The sequence below is a fragment of the Labeo rohita genome, chromosome 19 (assembly GCF_022985175.1).
Source record: "Labeo rohita strain BAU-BD-2019 chromosome 19, IGBB_LRoh.1.0, whole genome shotgun sequence".
NCBI classification, from domain to species: domain Eukaryota; kingdom Metazoa; phylum Chordata; class Actinopteri; order Cypriniformes; family Cyprinidae; genus Labeo; species Labeo rohita.
Genome location: NC_066887.1, coordinates 18,560,573 through 18,577,825, shown reverse-complemented (window position 1 = coordinate 18,577,825; position 17,253 = coordinate 18,560,573). Strand labels below are relative to the sequence as shown.

The 17,253-nt window shown below is 35.4% G+C and overlaps 2 protein-coding genes across 3 annotated transcripts; both read left to right on the top strand.

The window, feature by feature from the left end:
- Positions 1-5,682: 5,682 nt before the first annotated feature.
- On the top strand, positions 5,683-8,200 carry LOC127181475 (counting factor associated protein D-like). Of its 2 annotated transcripts, none has more exons than XM_051136240.1 (7): positions 5,683-5,899; positions 6,044-6,103; positions 6,189-6,284; positions 6,479-6,537; positions 7,191-7,440; positions 7,543-7,738; positions 7,985-8,200. In XM_051136240.1, the coding sequence occupies exons 1-7, from the start codon at positions 5,854-5,856 to the stop codon at positions 8,079-8,081; spliced, it is 804 nt and encodes a 267-aa protein (XP_050992197.1). In that variant the 5' UTR covers positions 5,683-5,853; the 3' UTR covers positions 8,082-8,200. The 2 variants fall into 2 exon arrangements, with proteins under 2 accessions (XP_050992197.1, XP_050992196.1); XM_051136239.1 differs by having other exon boundaries at positions 5,684-5,899; positions 6,365-6,537.
- A 3,364-nt stretch (positions 8,201-11,564) lies between these two features.
- Positions 11,565-16,300, top strand: zgc:110239 (uncharacterized protein LOC550326 homolog). Its single transcript, XM_051136225.1, has 11 exons — positions 11,565-11,790; positions 11,977-12,036; positions 12,117-12,209; positions 12,296-12,468; positions 12,569-12,818; positions 12,897-13,092; positions 13,240-13,430; positions 13,520-13,611; positions 13,729-13,890; positions 14,079-14,268; positions 15,893-16,300. The coding sequence occupies exons 1-11, from the start codon at positions 11,745-11,747 to the stop codon at positions 16,078-16,080; spliced, it is 1,641 nt and encodes a 546-aa protein (XP_050992182.1). The 5' UTR covers positions 11,565-11,744; the 3' UTR covers positions 16,081-16,300.
- The last annotated feature ends 953 nt before the right edge of the window (positions 16,301-17,253 follow it).

Genomic DNA, 17,253 nt, shown 5'->3' with positions numbered 1-17,253 from the left:
CTAAAACTTAAAAAGTAATCTGATTTTGTAATGTTTTTATTTTTTTTTTAGTTAGAAAAACATTACTTTAAATTATGTTTTACTACGTTTATTCATGTAAAGAGCGGAGAGTATAGAGAGCTAGAGCTTACCTGCATATTTACAGTGTAAACATGAACCATGCGACAATATAAAATGGTTTAAATGTTAATAAATTAAGTTTATCAGCAGTCATAAAGTAAAGAAGAATTTTCTTAGAAATACATTTAGGTGACGAGGACCACTCAGTCGCATTGTGTCAAACTCAAATGCAGTTACGGGGTTTTTGACCAGCGAATGTGTGTAAATGTGCATTTTGTCCGTCATTAAAACGGCGGCATCACATTATGCTTTACAAACAGGTTACAAAGTTTGTTGTAGCTATATGGGTTCTCAGTTTTTTCTGTTGTAAAATACATTTGGCCAAAATCTCATTTTGAGATGAAACGCTACTGTATGCACAGGCTAATTAAGTGTATTGGCTATAGACTAGATGGCAAATGCTAGGCCTCTCTCTCCGGTCTCACACGTCTCAGACCTCAAATACACAAAATATGAGCCTTTATAGACAGAGTGTTTCTTGCGTAAAGAAAATGCTGTACTTATTCAAACAACCAGATCTTTATTTACCCTTGCAAGACTCGTTCAGCTCAGCTGCTGTGGAACTTCGTTCATTCCATCAAAATCAAACCTACAAACTTAAGGTTACAGGTCCATCTCTCTAACCATTAGGTGATTACTACCTTTATAGCACACGTACATCTCGGAGAGGTCTATTTGACGTCTGCATTTACATCTGCAAGACGTCTATTGGACGTTTCCTACCAGATGTCAAATAGATTATGTCTTTAAGATGTTAATATTTAGAGTGTATGCAAAACTGACATCTTACAGATGTCTGCCAGACATTTGTACACAGCAGATGCTTTCCAGATCAAGAGACCTTTAACAGACCTCTTGCAGACGTTACATGGGCTATCTGTGGATATCTAATTACTACAGTGCTAATTTCTTGCTAGAAATGACATCAAAAGTGGAAAAAGGTCGACAAAAAAAAAAAATCATACATTCCACACACAAACTGACCATCAACCTCAACTCTTAGAGGACATCTTTATTTTTTAGCTCAACTGTCAAAATGAAACACGCAGCATTGTGGGACTTTAACCTCCTAAAACCCAGCGTTCTCATATGAGGACAATATATTTTAGTGAATTTCTCTGAGATTGTACATGCCAGAGTTTTAAGTCTGGATGTCCTGTACAGAGCACATTCAGGGCTTTTCTGAGATACTAAATGTTTGGATGTTTTACCACTCCCTCTCCTTGGTCTTCAAAAATGTCTAATAATAATTTAGTGACAATCTTATGGACTAATTTTTAAACAGTGTGTCATAAATCAACATCTCAGGAAAATGTTTTGAGGTTTAAATCAAAATATGACTTTCTGTTACGAAACAGGACGTTGATTTCATACATGACCTCATATGAGGTCACCGGGACTAAAAGCATGTTTATACGCATTTTGGGAGACACAACAAATGAACAGGGAAAGAAATTGTATTTCATTATTCCTATGAAATATTATATATTATGAAAATCTTGTCAATTATTACTCCGATTATTACACTTCTTTTTCTTTACATGATGCCCCAAAAACACATTAATATGCGAATTAGATTTAGTTTATAGATACATTGTATAAAATGAGAAAACCTGTTTATGACCATTTTATAAAATGGTATATAAAATCATTATGTTATAACATAGTTGAGACTCGTCTTTATGCACAGTTTGGTAAAAAAAAAAAAAAAAAAAAAAAAATAATAATAATCCTGAAAACTAAAAATGTATCTGCATTTTTTTTAAAAAAAAAATCAGTTGTTTTTGGCTGTGCATGTTCATTCATGTCCTTTTATTTTTACAAAAAACTGAGGACATAGCATACTAGTTTACAACCGCATATATATTTTATTCTTAATATTTATAGAAATTAGTGAACTGTTGAGTGAGGGGGCAGAATGCTGTGTGATTCTTAAAAACCTGTGTGACATGAAGTATAAATTGTAAATGTGAAGGGGGAAAATATCTGAGAATGAAATGATCGAAACCATCAGTATGTCACTTTTCGGAAAAAGAGAAAGAGGGCGATGTGATACTGGACAAAGTATGATTTCGCAGGGACACCAAGCCAGAATCGCCACTGGGGCGGATATTAAACTTCAAGCATGGCGGAGGAGAGAACCACTGACTGTTAAGTTTTATTTGTTTTCATCATGCCAACGATACAAAAGATCCTATAATAAATATTAACTAACGTTAATTCAGTGCAGACTAAAGCTCATTCTCCATTTCCAGTGGATGCCTGTCTGGTTTCTTTAGATTACACTATATGCAGCATGTAAAGTGCTGTTTATGTAAAAGCAAACACGCAACAGGAAGAAACACAAACACGTATTACAGTTGATCCTGTGATTTAATAGCTGCACCACGATTTCTGTTATGTTTTTATGTTTAACACTAAACCTGCTATGCAACTATGCAATAGTATACATTTGTTTTTGAAAATATGATTATGTGATTTCATTCTCAGGTGCCACACCAGCTGGTGGCAGAACAGTTCCCGATTTTGGAAAGATGTATCATGTCAAAGGTACATTTTTGTCTAATTGCAGAGCACATCCTTGTACAGTAGATTTCTTTTACAGTATGTTACATATCCCCTTTTTGTGTAGGTGTGCTGTCTTTGCCTTATTCTAAGGTGGAACCGGAACCATTTGAAGCTTGGTACGACCTTGAGGGGAACAGAAGCCGAATCAACTATCGTAATGGTCAGTGATCATCAGACAATAGAATCAGGCAGTATTTATATAGAAATAGATTTTGTATGTAGTTTCTCATCATTGATATTCTCTAAACAGGAACAGTACAGACTTTTCTGATTGGAAATTACTTTGACTACGGTGCAATTTACAAGATCACACCCGTCTCCAATGAGACTGAAATCCAAGCTATTAAGTGTTTCCAGCTTAATGGTACCAAGAAGGATCCAATACGTCCACAAGCAGCACTGCCTGATCTGCAGGGCTTTGAAGTATGTACTACATAGGGACAGGAATGTTTCTGGAAAACAAACATTCAGTGAAATACCTTTGTCTGCATCTTTTAGATTTACATATCACCCAATTAAACTTTCACTGAGGTATTATGTTTTTAGGAATGACCTGTAGAGAGTTTCCTGACCCTGTAGAGGAGCATCAAATATTGGCCAACCCCATTCAAGACTATGTGAGCACCTCCCCTATTAGTCACGCCCACCGTCTGTTTGGCCCCTTTATGAAGACGTTCAATCATCAGTATAAAAGTGAGAAGGAGCATGAGGAACGTGAGAATTACTTTGTACATACTTTTCGGTGAGTAAAAACAACAAACATCACTAGTGATTTTGTGATGTATAATGGCATTTTGAAAAATATTTAAAAATATTTAAAAATATTTGAAATATTTGAAAAATTATATTATTTATATTCTCTATTAATTAAACAATATGGTACACAAGGTGGTGCTATATGTTAAATATAGGTATGGATAAACAAAAAACCTTTCTTTTTTATATCTTCTTCCCCAGGCGTGTGCACTCTACGAACAGAGCCGATTGGTCGAATGAAGAGAGGAGGAAGTACTGCTAAAATTGATTGGTTGATTACACAAACAAAACTGCATCCATAATGAAGCACTATGCACTAATTATATTTATATTAATTATATAAGGTCATTTTGTCGTTCATCATCAGATTTTGATACGTCCATACCACAAAATGGCATGGACTAGAGCATAAATATGTGAACTGAAATGCACCTTATGACTTTGAAAGTTTAAGTAAATAAACACCATTCTTAAATGAAAAAATGTGAAATTACTGAGCTATGTTGTGTAAGTTGCTAAAATATAGTCGAATAGAGCTGGCATGTCCTACCAACACCACAACAACATGACATATGGCATCAAAGTACACACTGAAACATTTATGAGGTAAAATCAGTCTAAAAATGTAAAATCAATGAAAGTGCAAGCCATACTTTTTAACAATACCACACTTTTATTGTTTTTTTGCAGTATTCTTTTTTTTTTGTCTGGATCAATTGATGCTTAAACATCAGGTAACTACATGTGCTTACCCAACCAACTTATTATTTATATATTGTCTCCTGTTATTTCTTCTAACATAAAATAATTTCCAGTTAAATTTATCATTTTATATATTTAGCCAATATATCTACATTGCTTTTTCCTGCCTTTACAACCATGTATACTTATGGATCACCATTCGATGCTTATAGAACAAACATTTCATTCTCTGAGTTTATTCCAGTAGTTTAAAGTTCATTTAATCAGTGGTGTATAAAGTACCTGAAAGCCATACTTAAGTAAAAGTACAGAAATCCTACCAGAAAATGACTTTGGTAGAAGTTGAAGTCACTGTTTAGAATATTACTTGAGTAAAAGTCTTAAAGTATGTGATATTTATTGTACTTAGGTACAAAAAGTATTTTTTAATCAATTTTTTTTTTTATCTTAATCTTATTTTTTTATTTAAAGTATTACAAGTAAAAGTACAAGTAAATGCAAAATGGAAATAAAGCAAATATATATATAAAATTTTAGAGATTGCTGCACCCCAATGTGCCTACTTTTGGTGAAGAAAAGAGTAGGCAAGCTTTTGGGACATGCTATTTTACATAAAGTTTTAATGAGTGATTCACTAAATCATTTTTAATAACCGATTCGTTCAGAAAGTTGATTCATTCAAATCAAATTAGTTGGCAAAATTGAGCAAAGACAAGCAATATTATGGCTAAAATGTAACTCACTTATTGCTTTACTGAGCTTGTATAAAATGATTACATGTGTTATCATGCTGATATCTGCAGAAAACGGTACTCTTTGTGTGATATAGATTAAGTTAACTACATTAAAAACAATTTAGAATGCCTGGAATTGAGCTTTAATAGACTAATAAATCAACGTGCGTGCACTCTGTGTGTGATTTGGTGAAATAGCCTACTTGATAATGTCAGATCACACATCATTACAACAACGCTTACCACATTATTGCAAAAGATAAACTGTATATCGCACACCCCAGCCTCGCCTTGAGTGGAAAATGAATCATCCGCAGCTGTGCGCGCACTTGTTTGCATATGAGCAAAAGTGTTTTTAGGAGTCAAACTTGCAAGCGCCTGACCACTGATTCGTCAAACCTGATTTCCTGCAGTCTGTGTTCTTCTGACTTCTGACTATTTTGTAGTAAGTAACGTATATGCTTCGGGAAATGTATCGGGGTAAAAGTATACATTTTAATTAGGAAATATAGTGGAGTAAAAGTAAAAGTAGGCTGAAATATAGAAACTCAAGTAAAGTACAGATACTCCCAAAAAATACTTAAGTACTGTAACGAAGTATTATTACTTATTATTCTTATATGTTAATAAGTTAATAAGTGTTTGCTCAGGGGTGTCGCAAGCAGGGAGAAAGATGGACTGATTACAGAGGTCCCACAACGAAGACCCCCGAAATCTCTACTGAGAGCAGTCAAATATAGACCTTGTCCAGGTTCAACAAATATTTGTCCATCCCCCACTGGAACATAATTTCATGTGACTTTACTTCAGCCCTTCCTTTGCATGTATTCATTACAAACTTCTGTTATCCACATTTGGTGGCTGGTGGCACTAACGATTGCTCTTCTTTGATTTTCTTGTTTTGTTTTGTCAGACGGACGAAAGCTTATTATCATCTCCGGTGGATATCTGTCTGGTTTTTTTACATTACACTATGTGGCTTCTTCTAGCTGGGTTTGTGCTGCTGTTGTGTGCTGCAGGTAAAGTGCTGTCTATGTAAAAGAAAAAAATCTTGCAGTGTTTGTAACCTTAAACATGCTAAGCATGTATGCTGTAGTACCTGTACATATGTTTTCTTAGTAATAGAAAAGTTGAGTAAATGAATTGTGTGTTTTCATTCACAGATGCCACACCTGTTGGTGGCAGAACAGTTCCTGATTTTGGAAAGATGTATCATGTCAAAGGTACATTTTTGTCTAATTAATTACACCGTACATCCCAGTACAGTAGAACTGATTATGTTACATGTACCATCTGTGTGTTGTGTAGGTGTGCTCTCTTTGCCTTATTCTGATTCAGAAACAGAACCGTTTGAAGTTTGGTACGACCTTGAGGGGAACAGAAGTCGAATCGACTATCGAAATAGTCAGTGATCTTCTCATGATAAAGACACAATCAAAATAGATTATGTATGTAGTTTCTCATCATTGATGTTGTCTATACAGGCATAGTGCGTACTTTTCTGATTGGAAACAACTTGGATTATGGTACCATTCACAAGATCACACCAGTTAACACTTGGACTGAAATCCAAGCTATTAAGTGTTTCCGTCTTAAAGGTACCAAGGAGGATCCAATACGTCCACAGGCAGCGCTGCCTGATCTGCAGGGCTTTGAAGTATGTACTTTTTTTTTTTTTTTTTAAGGTGACCAGATTCAGTGTTGTTGGACACATCTAGGCGCATCATCATCAATCATTCTAATTCAATAACAGGCTTTTTTTAATTGACCCTTCGCAAAGACCCACCCCCCTTTGTTACTGCTGCTATATCTGACAAGGCATGCCACAATGAAAAATAAATCAGCAAACTGACAGGAAAAATACAGGAAACTGACATCGTGCTGACAGAGCAGGTTACTTTATGTATGAAACAAAGTCTCAGCTTTCAAATTGTGTCAAGAAATTCAAACAATAAATACCAATTTGTGGCTTTTTAATATGTCATGACCGATCGCTGTAGCGCCTCAGTTCAAGCAGCACGTGAACCGATCATCTCTTTACTATTTATAGCGTGAAATAAACATTAATGAACATTAGAAGGTATCTTTTTTCAATTGAAAGACGTCAATACACACTGCTTTTCAAGTTCAAATCCATCAACATTAATCTATTCTCCTTTCTGGTTTGTTTGTCAGACAAAAATGGCAGATTCTGCGTTATGATTGATCAGATTGCTTCTCAAGAGTCAATTAAGTTCAATATTCTTTATTGTTAGGTCACACTGTCCAAAAGATTCATATAGGAAAGTACATTTGTTGTTAATTTTGCAGTTTGAGAAGATGGAGAATCACACTGGCGTTCTGTGTGAGGTCTGGAAAAAAGTCACACAGGTTGGCCATAAGAAGAACACGTATCGTCTGTGGGTCACACGTCCAGAGGGAAATGATTCCCTAGCCACCCCACACCGCTTTGAGATGGTGGGCTTCAACACTCTTTTGGAGTCCTACAATGACAAATACACTATTGACTACAGTGACTTCAGCCCACACACTGAGTCTGACATTTTCATACGACCTGGAGGTAACTGGAAAACAAACGTTCAGTGAAATGCCTTTTTCTGCCTGTTTTACGCTAACAGATAACCAAATCAACATTCAGTGATGTATGTATGTATGTGTTTAGGAATGACCTGTAGAGAGTTTCCTGACCCTGTAGAGGAGCATCAAATATTGGCCAACCCCATTCAAGACTATGTGAGCACCTCCCCTATTAGTCACGCCCACCGTCTGTTTGGCCCCTTTATGAAGAAGTTCAATCGTCAGTATAAAAGTGCGAAGGAGCAAGAGGAGCGTGAGAACTACTTTGTACATGCGTTTCGGTTAGTAAAACAAAAATAAATTGAAAATCATATATAAGCTATTACCATATAAACTCACAAGTGGTAAATGGTAATCCCACATATCTTTAGATCAATTATGGTAATTAAGATTTATTATTGAAGATGCTTCAGCATAGTTTGTGCGCTGATTTGCTGACAGAAACAAATATTAACTTAACAATTACAAAATGTTTAAGTAAGCAATCTGTGATTTAAGCTTTCTTTTCTTACATTTTCTTCCTTTAGGCATGTGCACACAGTGAACAGAGCTGGTCTTACATACAGCCTTGGTATCAATGACTTTGCCGATTGGTCGGATACAGAAAGGAGGCGCTACCACTGATCTATATAAATGTTCTTTATTATAGATCAGTGAGTACAGTTAAAATGGATTTGCTGACTACATAAACTGTGACTTTGAAAAGTTACATAAATAAACACCATTCTGAATTGAAACAATGAGTATGAAGTTATTGATTTATATTAAAGATGAAGTTACTACTGAAGCAAAAGAAAATGGTATGTTGTATTAACGTTCATAAATAGCTGTTCATTGTTTCATATATGGCAATAATCTTTAAAACCACTGTAAACCACATCATCTATATTACCTTTACAATCATTACAAACATAACCATTTGATGCTTATTGTATGTGATTTATACAGTGAATACAGCATTTATTTAGCCAAAACTCCAGAATTGTCATGCTTGCTGTAACGCAGTAAATGCACCCCTGCAATGTCTACTGAGAGGAAACAAACATAGACCTTGTCCTGGTTCGATAAATATTTATCCTCCAACGATAAACCCTTATGTTATATGGCTTAATTCAGTTCCTCTTCACATGTTAAATCTTCTGTAATCCATGTTTGGTCACTGGTGCAAACAGTAACGTTAGACCTCTCCTTGATTTTTTACTACTGAATGCAGTGAACAAATTAATTTATTTATAAATTTTATTTTTTTGGAAAAGATTCAGTGTTATTATTGGACACATAGGGGCTGTGTCCTGAATAAAGTGTTACATAAAAGATATTTGCAAATAGTTTACAAGACAAAATAATAGCTGAATTTATAAAAATTGGTTCTTATTACTTTGTTGTTACCTAGATGATCTACAACATTTTTTGATGTTTTGTTTTGTTGTCCCTTGTTTGAACAGTTAAACTGACCACTGCTCTTTAAAAAAATCCTCAAGGTCCCACAAATTATTTGATTTTCCAGCATGTTATGATTTTGAGATCCATCTTTTCACCCCGACGAGGGACTTATAGACAGCTATTACAGAAGTTTCAAACATCTTTTGAATCATTACATTTGGTTAACATCTGGCAAATTATTTTCAAAAAATGTTCAAAATATAGCTTTTATTTTGTTTGCAAAGGGTGATTGTGTGGTCAAACCCCAGATGAAATTAAACACAAACTTCTGATTGAAACCACACTTTAATTAAACGTAAATAGTATCAGTATTAGGGCCATTCTACAGAAATTTCCACTTTTGGTATAGCAAGATGTCTTAAAATGTATTTATTTTTCTAACATATAAACTTTATTTTTAACCACATTATTAGATGTATTATTTAATGTAGTAACCACATTATTAGATTACCTTTTGACTTCATGAATATACCTCAATTTTTTTTTTTTTTTTTTTTTTTTTTTTTTTGCATTTACTTACCCATAAGAAAGGTAACACCAGTGACAATTTTCATGGAAAATGCATTTTGCAAAATGGCTGCTGCAAGGTATCAAACCACATGTTGTCAGTCATGGTATACTCACTAAATTCAGTCCATTTGTATTCTAGTTTTTTACAATTCCCTAACAACAAAGCAGGTCATACCAGTGACTTCAACTAAAAGCTTCATATGAAATCATGAGATAAATGAGAAAATTTCTGATAACTGAAAAGAGACAGTGGACTTATCATGGGCCTTTCATCAGGGATCTTCAGGAAACAGCAAGGCAAGTGATGTCATCATTTTGACTTTTTATTTCAAAATAAACAATTTTTCTTAAACGGTCACAGCAGTGACACAATTCTAGAGGACCACTACTTTCATTATATATTTTATAATATTTATTCAGCATTTTGTTTTATATGACATTTACATCAATGTGATCGTTGGTGAATTCATTACTGTATTTTAAATGGTAGAAAAACCTGTTTTTGACATCAAAATGTAACATACTTTCCCTCTATACATGGCTGTGGGGACGAGCAGTTTTGTGGTGCTTGGTATTTAAAATAATTAATTAAAAAACAAATATTGGCACACTGATAGCTCAAGGTGTAATTGTTCAAATAACATATTGTTTCATTTAAAAAAAAAAAAATGTTTAAGTTTAATATTTCTGTAAGGGCTAGGGACAGAAAAAAAATGACATTTCTATAGACTAACCCATTAACAAAAATGAATAATGCCTGATAAATTTAAAACAGTAGTCTGCTTTACTTTTATTTGTATTATCTATATGAATAAACAAAAAAGTCAAATAAATAAAAAAGACAGACTTTGTGTAGCCCTATAAATAAAATGACAAACATTGTGTGTATAAAAAATATACATACACATACACACACACACACACACACACATATGTGTGGTGGCTCTTGATGCCTTGACCCCAGCCTCAGTCCATTCCTTGTGAAGTTCACCCAAATTCTTGAATCGTTTTTGCTTGACAAGCCTCTCAAGGCTGCGGTTCTCTCGGTTGGTTGCGCATCTTTTTCATTCACACTTTTTCCTTCCACTCAACTTTCTGTTAACATGCTTGGATACAGCACTCTGTGAACAGCCAGCTGTACTTTGTCAATGAATGTTTGTGGCTTACCCTCCTTGTGAAGGGTGTCAATGATTGTCTTCTGGACAACTGTCAGATCAGCAGTCTTCCCCATGATTGTGCAACCCAGTGAGGTTTTTTGAGTTGATTAGCTGATTGGCATGTCACCACATTCTAATTTGATAGTGAATTGGTGGGTTTTTGTGAGCCAAAATCATCACAATTAAAAGAACCAAAGCCTTAAACTACTTCAGTCTGTGTGCACTGAACGTATTTCATACACGAGTTTCACAATTTGAGTTGAATTACTGAAATAAATGAACTTTTCCACAATGTTCTAATTTACTGAGATGCACATGTGTGTGTATATATATATATATATATATATATATATATATTGTTTGCTTGCTTGTTTTTTGTAAGGCATGACTTAAACCTGTTTTTTTTTTATTTGTTTGTCCCTGTGATAATTTAATCACAAAGCCTAAACCTCTTCCCCCGGTTTCACAGACAAGGCTTAACCCTAGTCCTAGACTAAAATGTAAATCTGAGCTGTTTCAACTGAAAGAAACTTGTACTGACTGATCCTAAAATACATCAGTGCCTTTGTTTTGTCTCAAGATACACACCAGTAATGTTTTTTTATTAAGAATGTTTATAAAAATTACTTAAATGTCCTAAAAGAACTATGGCCTAATCCTGGCTTAGCCTAAGCCCTGTCTGTGAAACCGGGCCCTTATGTCTTGTTTTTGGTCTGCTTTTTTTCACTTTCAGTAGCTCATGTTTCAAGCATTTCTGCAATGTTACTACCCATCTCTCATATCACTACATTAATTTCACTTGTAAAAGTGTTTTTTTCCTTCCTCGTTTTGTCGCTATATTCTGATTTACAGTAATTTGTATTCAGAAACATGTTTAAGACATGTACCACACGTGAACATCTAGTTACAAATGAAGTCAGCAATTTTAACCCCAGTTAAGGAAAACAGCTGACTACAGTCATGTGACGGCAGTAGACCCACTTGTCATATGACTTTAATTCAGTCCCTCCTTCTCGTGTTTTTTGGGAACTTTCTGTTATCGTGCGTCGTCGTTGGCGTAAACGCTCTCGTTAAACTTCTGCGTGATTTTCGTGTTTCGTTCGGAACATTTTTTCAGACGGACGAAAGCGTATTATCTTCTCCGGTGGATATCCGTCTGGTTTCTTTAGATTGCACTATGTTGCTTCTTGTAGCTGGGTTCGTTGTGTTGGTGTGTGCTGCAGGTAAAGTGTTGTCTTTGTAAAAGAAAACACTGTTTACAACAGGAAGAAGTAGATCTTATGATTTAATGCCTGAAGCGCATTTCCTGTTATGTTGTTAACGCTAAAACGAGTTGCGGATGAATGCGATGTCATTAGCGAATGTTATGTTTTGCATTTGTAGTGTATATATTATGTTTTCTTTCTCAGATGCCACACCAGTTGCTGGAAGAACGGTGCCTGATTTTGGAAAGATGTATCATGTTAAAGGTACATTTTTATCTATGTACACAGTACATGCCAGTACACTAGACTTCTTGTCACAAGTTGCATATTCCTCTTTTATGTAGGTCTGCTTTCTTTGCCATATGCTGAGATAAAGGAACCATTTGAGGCTTGGTATGACCTCAAGGGGAACAGAAGTCGAATCGACTATTATCATGGTCAGTGATCATCAGATAATAAAATCAGACAGTATTAAAACATGTTTGCATGTAACATTAGCTTTCCTAATTGTTGCTGTCTATAGGTACAGTGTCTACTTTTTTCATTGGAAATGATTTGGATTACGGTGCCACTTACAAGATTACACCAGTCACCACTGAGACTGAATTCAATACTATGAAGTGTTTCCAGCTTAATGGTACCAAGGATGGTCCAATACTTCCACAGACAGCACTGCCTGATCTGCAGGGCTTTGAAGTATGTACTACCCATATGACTTACTAAGTTCATTACTTACTGTTTTCTGTGGAGAAAACCAAAGCAACAAGGCTGAAATGCTTATGAAATTGTTTTGCAGTTTGAGAAGATGGAGTATTACGCAGGCAATCTGTGTGAGGTCTGGAAAAACGTCACACAGGTTGGCCACAAGAAGAACACGTATCGTCTGTGGGTCACACGTCCGGAGGGAAATGATTCCCCAGCCACCCCACACCACTATGAGATGATGGGCTTCAACACTCTTTTGGGGTCCCACTACGATAAATACCTTATCGACTACAGTGACTTCAGCTCTCGAATTGATTCAGACATTTTCAAACTGCCTGCAGGTATGCAGTAAATACATAACACGCGTTCAGTGATTTGATTTACAAACCATCTAATCGAATACTCACTTTTGTGTTTAGGAATGACCTGTGGTGACTTTCCTGGACCTGGTCTGGAGCATCATTTATTGGCCAACCCCATCCAAGACCTTGTCCACACCTCCCCCGTCGGTCATGCCCATCGTATGTTTGGCCACTTTAAAGAGAAGTATGAGCGTCAATATGAAAATGAAAAAGAGCATGAGGAACGTGAGCACAACTTTGTGCATAATATTCGGTGAGGGAAAAAACTTTTGTATTAAAATTAGAAAAACTACTTTGAATAAATATGCATAGAAAATAGCCACTAACTACACAAAATTATACAATGATAAGCAGGCTGTGAACTTGACTGAAAACATTAATTACATACATTTTTCCTCAGGTATGTGCACTCCATGAATAGAGCAGGTCTTTCATTTTCCCTCACTGTCAATCACCTGGCTGATCGGTCACAGGAAGAGCTGGCCATGATGAGAGGACATAAAAGGACTCATGTTCACAAAAAGGCTCAGCCTTTTCCCTCTGAAATCCGCTCTATAGACACCCCTGATACCATAGACTGGAGGCTGTATGGTGTGTATATCTTGTATGTGCAGTTAGAATTGTTCAATGCATGTTTAGTGATTCAGATGATACACAGACATATTGTTATGTATTTTCAGGTGCTGTGACACCAGTGAAAGACCAGGCTGTGTGTGGATCTTGCTGGAGCTTTGCCACCACTGGAACACTAGAGGGAGCACTTTTCCTGAAGGTAAATCTACACAATAAGCTCTAGACAAGTTGATCTTTGTAATGTCCGACTGAAAAAAAAGAAAAGTGACACAGATTTGAACTAGTCCTTGTCTTTCTCTCTCTTTTTATTTTTTAGACTGGAGAGCTGACCCCACTGTCCCAGCAGATGCTGGTGGACTGCACATGGGGATTTGGGAACAACGGTTGTGATGGAGGAGAGGAATGGAGAGCCTTTGAGTGGATGATGAAACATGGTGGCATTTCTACTGCAGAGAGCTATGGAGGATATATGGGCATGGTGTGTGTACATACACCACACATCTCCACCTAACCCAAATGCTTTTGATTGTTTTAAATAGTTATTTAGGTTCCACCTTGGAAAACTGCTTGAATTGACATCTATAATCTGAAACAGTACCTTATTTTTGATCCATCAGATATTGGTGGTTAAAAAAGGGTTACTAATGAAATCAATGTGTGTTTCAGAATGGTTTGTGTCATTACGATAAGTCCTCCATGGTGGCGAAGTTGAGTGGGTACACTAATGTGACCAGTGGTGATATTGTGGCACTGAAGGCCGCTATCTTTAAATTCGGCCCTGCAGCAGTCAGCATTGATGCTGCTCACCGTTCCTTCGCTTTCTACAGCAATGGAGTCTACTATGAACCAGCATGCAGTGAGTCTTCACACATTCATACCATCTCACAAACTTAAATCCTAATATGTCACACTTAAAACAACTGTCATCTTCTTAATCATTATACCTTACAGTATATATCTTACAAAATAAATAAAAAGTAATATCATAATATTCATAGCATTTCCCTAAAAAGATTTCCATCTGTAAAACTTGTAACATTTTTTCAGATGGAAACATTTTGGGAAATATTGCTATATATTAACTGTTAACATATATACAGTTGAAGTCAAAAGTTTACATACACCCTGCAGAATCTGCAAAATGTAAAAAAGAGGGATAATACAAAATGCATGTTAATTTTTATTTAGTACCAACCTGAATAAGATATTTCACATAGAATATGTTTAAATAAAGTCCAGAAGAGAAAATAATAGTTGAATTTATAAAAAATGGCCCTGTTCAAAAGTTTACATACACTTGATTCTTAATTCTGTGTTATCTAAATGAATGATTTTTGTGTATTTGAACCCTTTCCAACAATGACTATGATTTTGAGATTCATCTTTTCACACTGAAGACAACTGAGCGAAGGTTTAAACACTCACTGATGCTCCAGAAGGAAAACACAATGCATTAAGAGCTGGGATGAAAACTTTTGAACAGAATAAAGATGTGTACATGCTTAGATATCTTTTTTTTTCACTTAGTACTGCCCTTCAGAAGCTACAGAAAATACTCGTTTCCCAGAAGACAAAATAAGTTCAATTTACCTTGATCTTCAAATTCAAAAAGCTCTTTGCTTTTGCATTGTTTTTTTTTTTATTCAGGTACCAACATAGTAATAAGTATCAAGTGTATGTAAACTTTTGCATGGGGTCGTTTTTATAAGTTCAGCTATTATTTTCTCTTATGGACTATATGTAGACGTCTTTTATGTGGAATATCTTATTCAGGTCAATATTAAATTAAAAAAAAAATAACATGCATTTTGTATGATCAGTCTTATTTTGGTAAAATAATTAACATTTTGCAGATTCTGCCAGGTGTGTGTAAACTTTTGACTTCAACTGTATATACCAAGGGTGGCGAACTCTGGTCCTGGAGAGTCGCAGCCCTGCAAAGTTCAGCTCCAACCCTAATAAAAACACAACTGCCTGTAGCTTCCAAGTAACCCTTCATACGTTGATTAGCTTGTTCAGGTGTGTTTGATTAGGCTTAAAGCAAAACTCTGCAGGGCTGCGGCTCTCCGGGACCAACGTTCGCCACCGCTGGTATATACAGAAACAATTAACAGCAATAAACAGGTATATGTTTTCATCTGCAAAGTAATGTTATATATTATTTTTTAAATTATTTCATTATATAAAATAACATTCTGCAGCATGGGTTATATATGAAAAACATTTTGGCAATTAATATATTTATATTAACTATACATATTAATATACATAATAATAAATTGGTATTGTAGTTTTATAGGTTATTTTGTTTTGTTATTATTTTATAATAAAAATGTGAATATTTGACATATTTCAAGTACATACTCATACATATTATTTTGAGTGTAGCAATGCCTCACAGATTGCCTAAAATCAAGTATCCAGTACTCTTTTCTAAAGAAACCAGTGATTCATGTTTTATATTTCTTATATATCCACAGAAAATGGGACTGATGACTTGGATCATGCTGTGCTAGCAGTTGGTTATGGGATAATAAATAATGAGCCCTACTGGCTAGTGAAAAACTCCTGGTCCACTTACTGGGGCAATGATGGTTATATACTGATGTCCATGAAAGACAACAACTGTGGTGTGGCTACTGATGCTACTTATGTGACATTAGCTTAATATACGTACAGCCTTCAAAGAAAAGAAAATCACGCAAGGTGATGGACGAATTGTTTTCAACAGTTTTATTGCAGATCCTGGATGCTGGACAATTGATCACAGTTTTATTGTGCATCAGTTGGAATGTTAATAAATGGAAAGTCTTAATAACAAAATGCTTGTTCATTGTAAAATCACATTAAGACCTGCATTCCATCATGCAGCAAAAGTAACAAACACACTCATACTTGTTCACAGGCAAAGGTCAGTAACTAGCAAGCCTATATAACAGTTTCATTAGACCTCAACTGATTCATTCTCGTGTCGTCATCATTTTAAGACTGAGGACTGTGGTAACCATCCAGCTTTCTTAATATTGGCTCTGCTGATTGAAAAAAAAAAAAAAAGTCTATTCATTTCATCATGTTAAAAGACATCACAGTTACAGGTGCACACCATACAATTACAGATGAATTAAGATCTCATGACAAAGCGAAAGTGTTTAGATCCTATTAATCATGCAGTGATATATAACAATTATTTGGTTAAAAGTATAGTTTATCCAAATATGAAAATTCAACCATTATTTACTCCCCTTCTTTTCCAAACTTTTGAAGAATTTTGGTCAGTGTGTCAAATTCAGATTCAGTAATGAATCATTCAGCCCAAGCCACCTAATAAGAGCAATCAGTTCACTAACCTAGTGCGAGCCACTGACTCAGTGACCTGGTCACAGCAGTTTTCAGGCTTTTCTATGAGTAATGACTCAAATGAATAAAATGAAAATTCTGTCATTAATTACTCACTTCATGTCGTTCCAAAATCGTAAGTCCTTCGTTCATCTTCAGAACACTTCAAGATATTTTTAAGGAAATCTGAGACCTTTCTGACCCTGCATAGTTGGCAACGGTACTACCATTTTCAAGGCCCAGGAAGGTAGTAAGGACACTGATAAAATAGTCCATGTGAGATCAGTGGTTCAACCATAATGTTATAAAGCTACAAGAATACTTTTTATGTGTGCAGAGAAACCAAAAATGACGACTTTATTCAACAATTTTCTTCTCCTTCTGCCTTGTTTAGAAGCAGAGGCACACGTATGCGTTGTGGTACTGTAGTGAATGTGCGTCGAGGACTTACACGGAAGAGACTGTTGAATAAAGTCGTTATTTTTGTTTTCTTTGCTCACAAGAA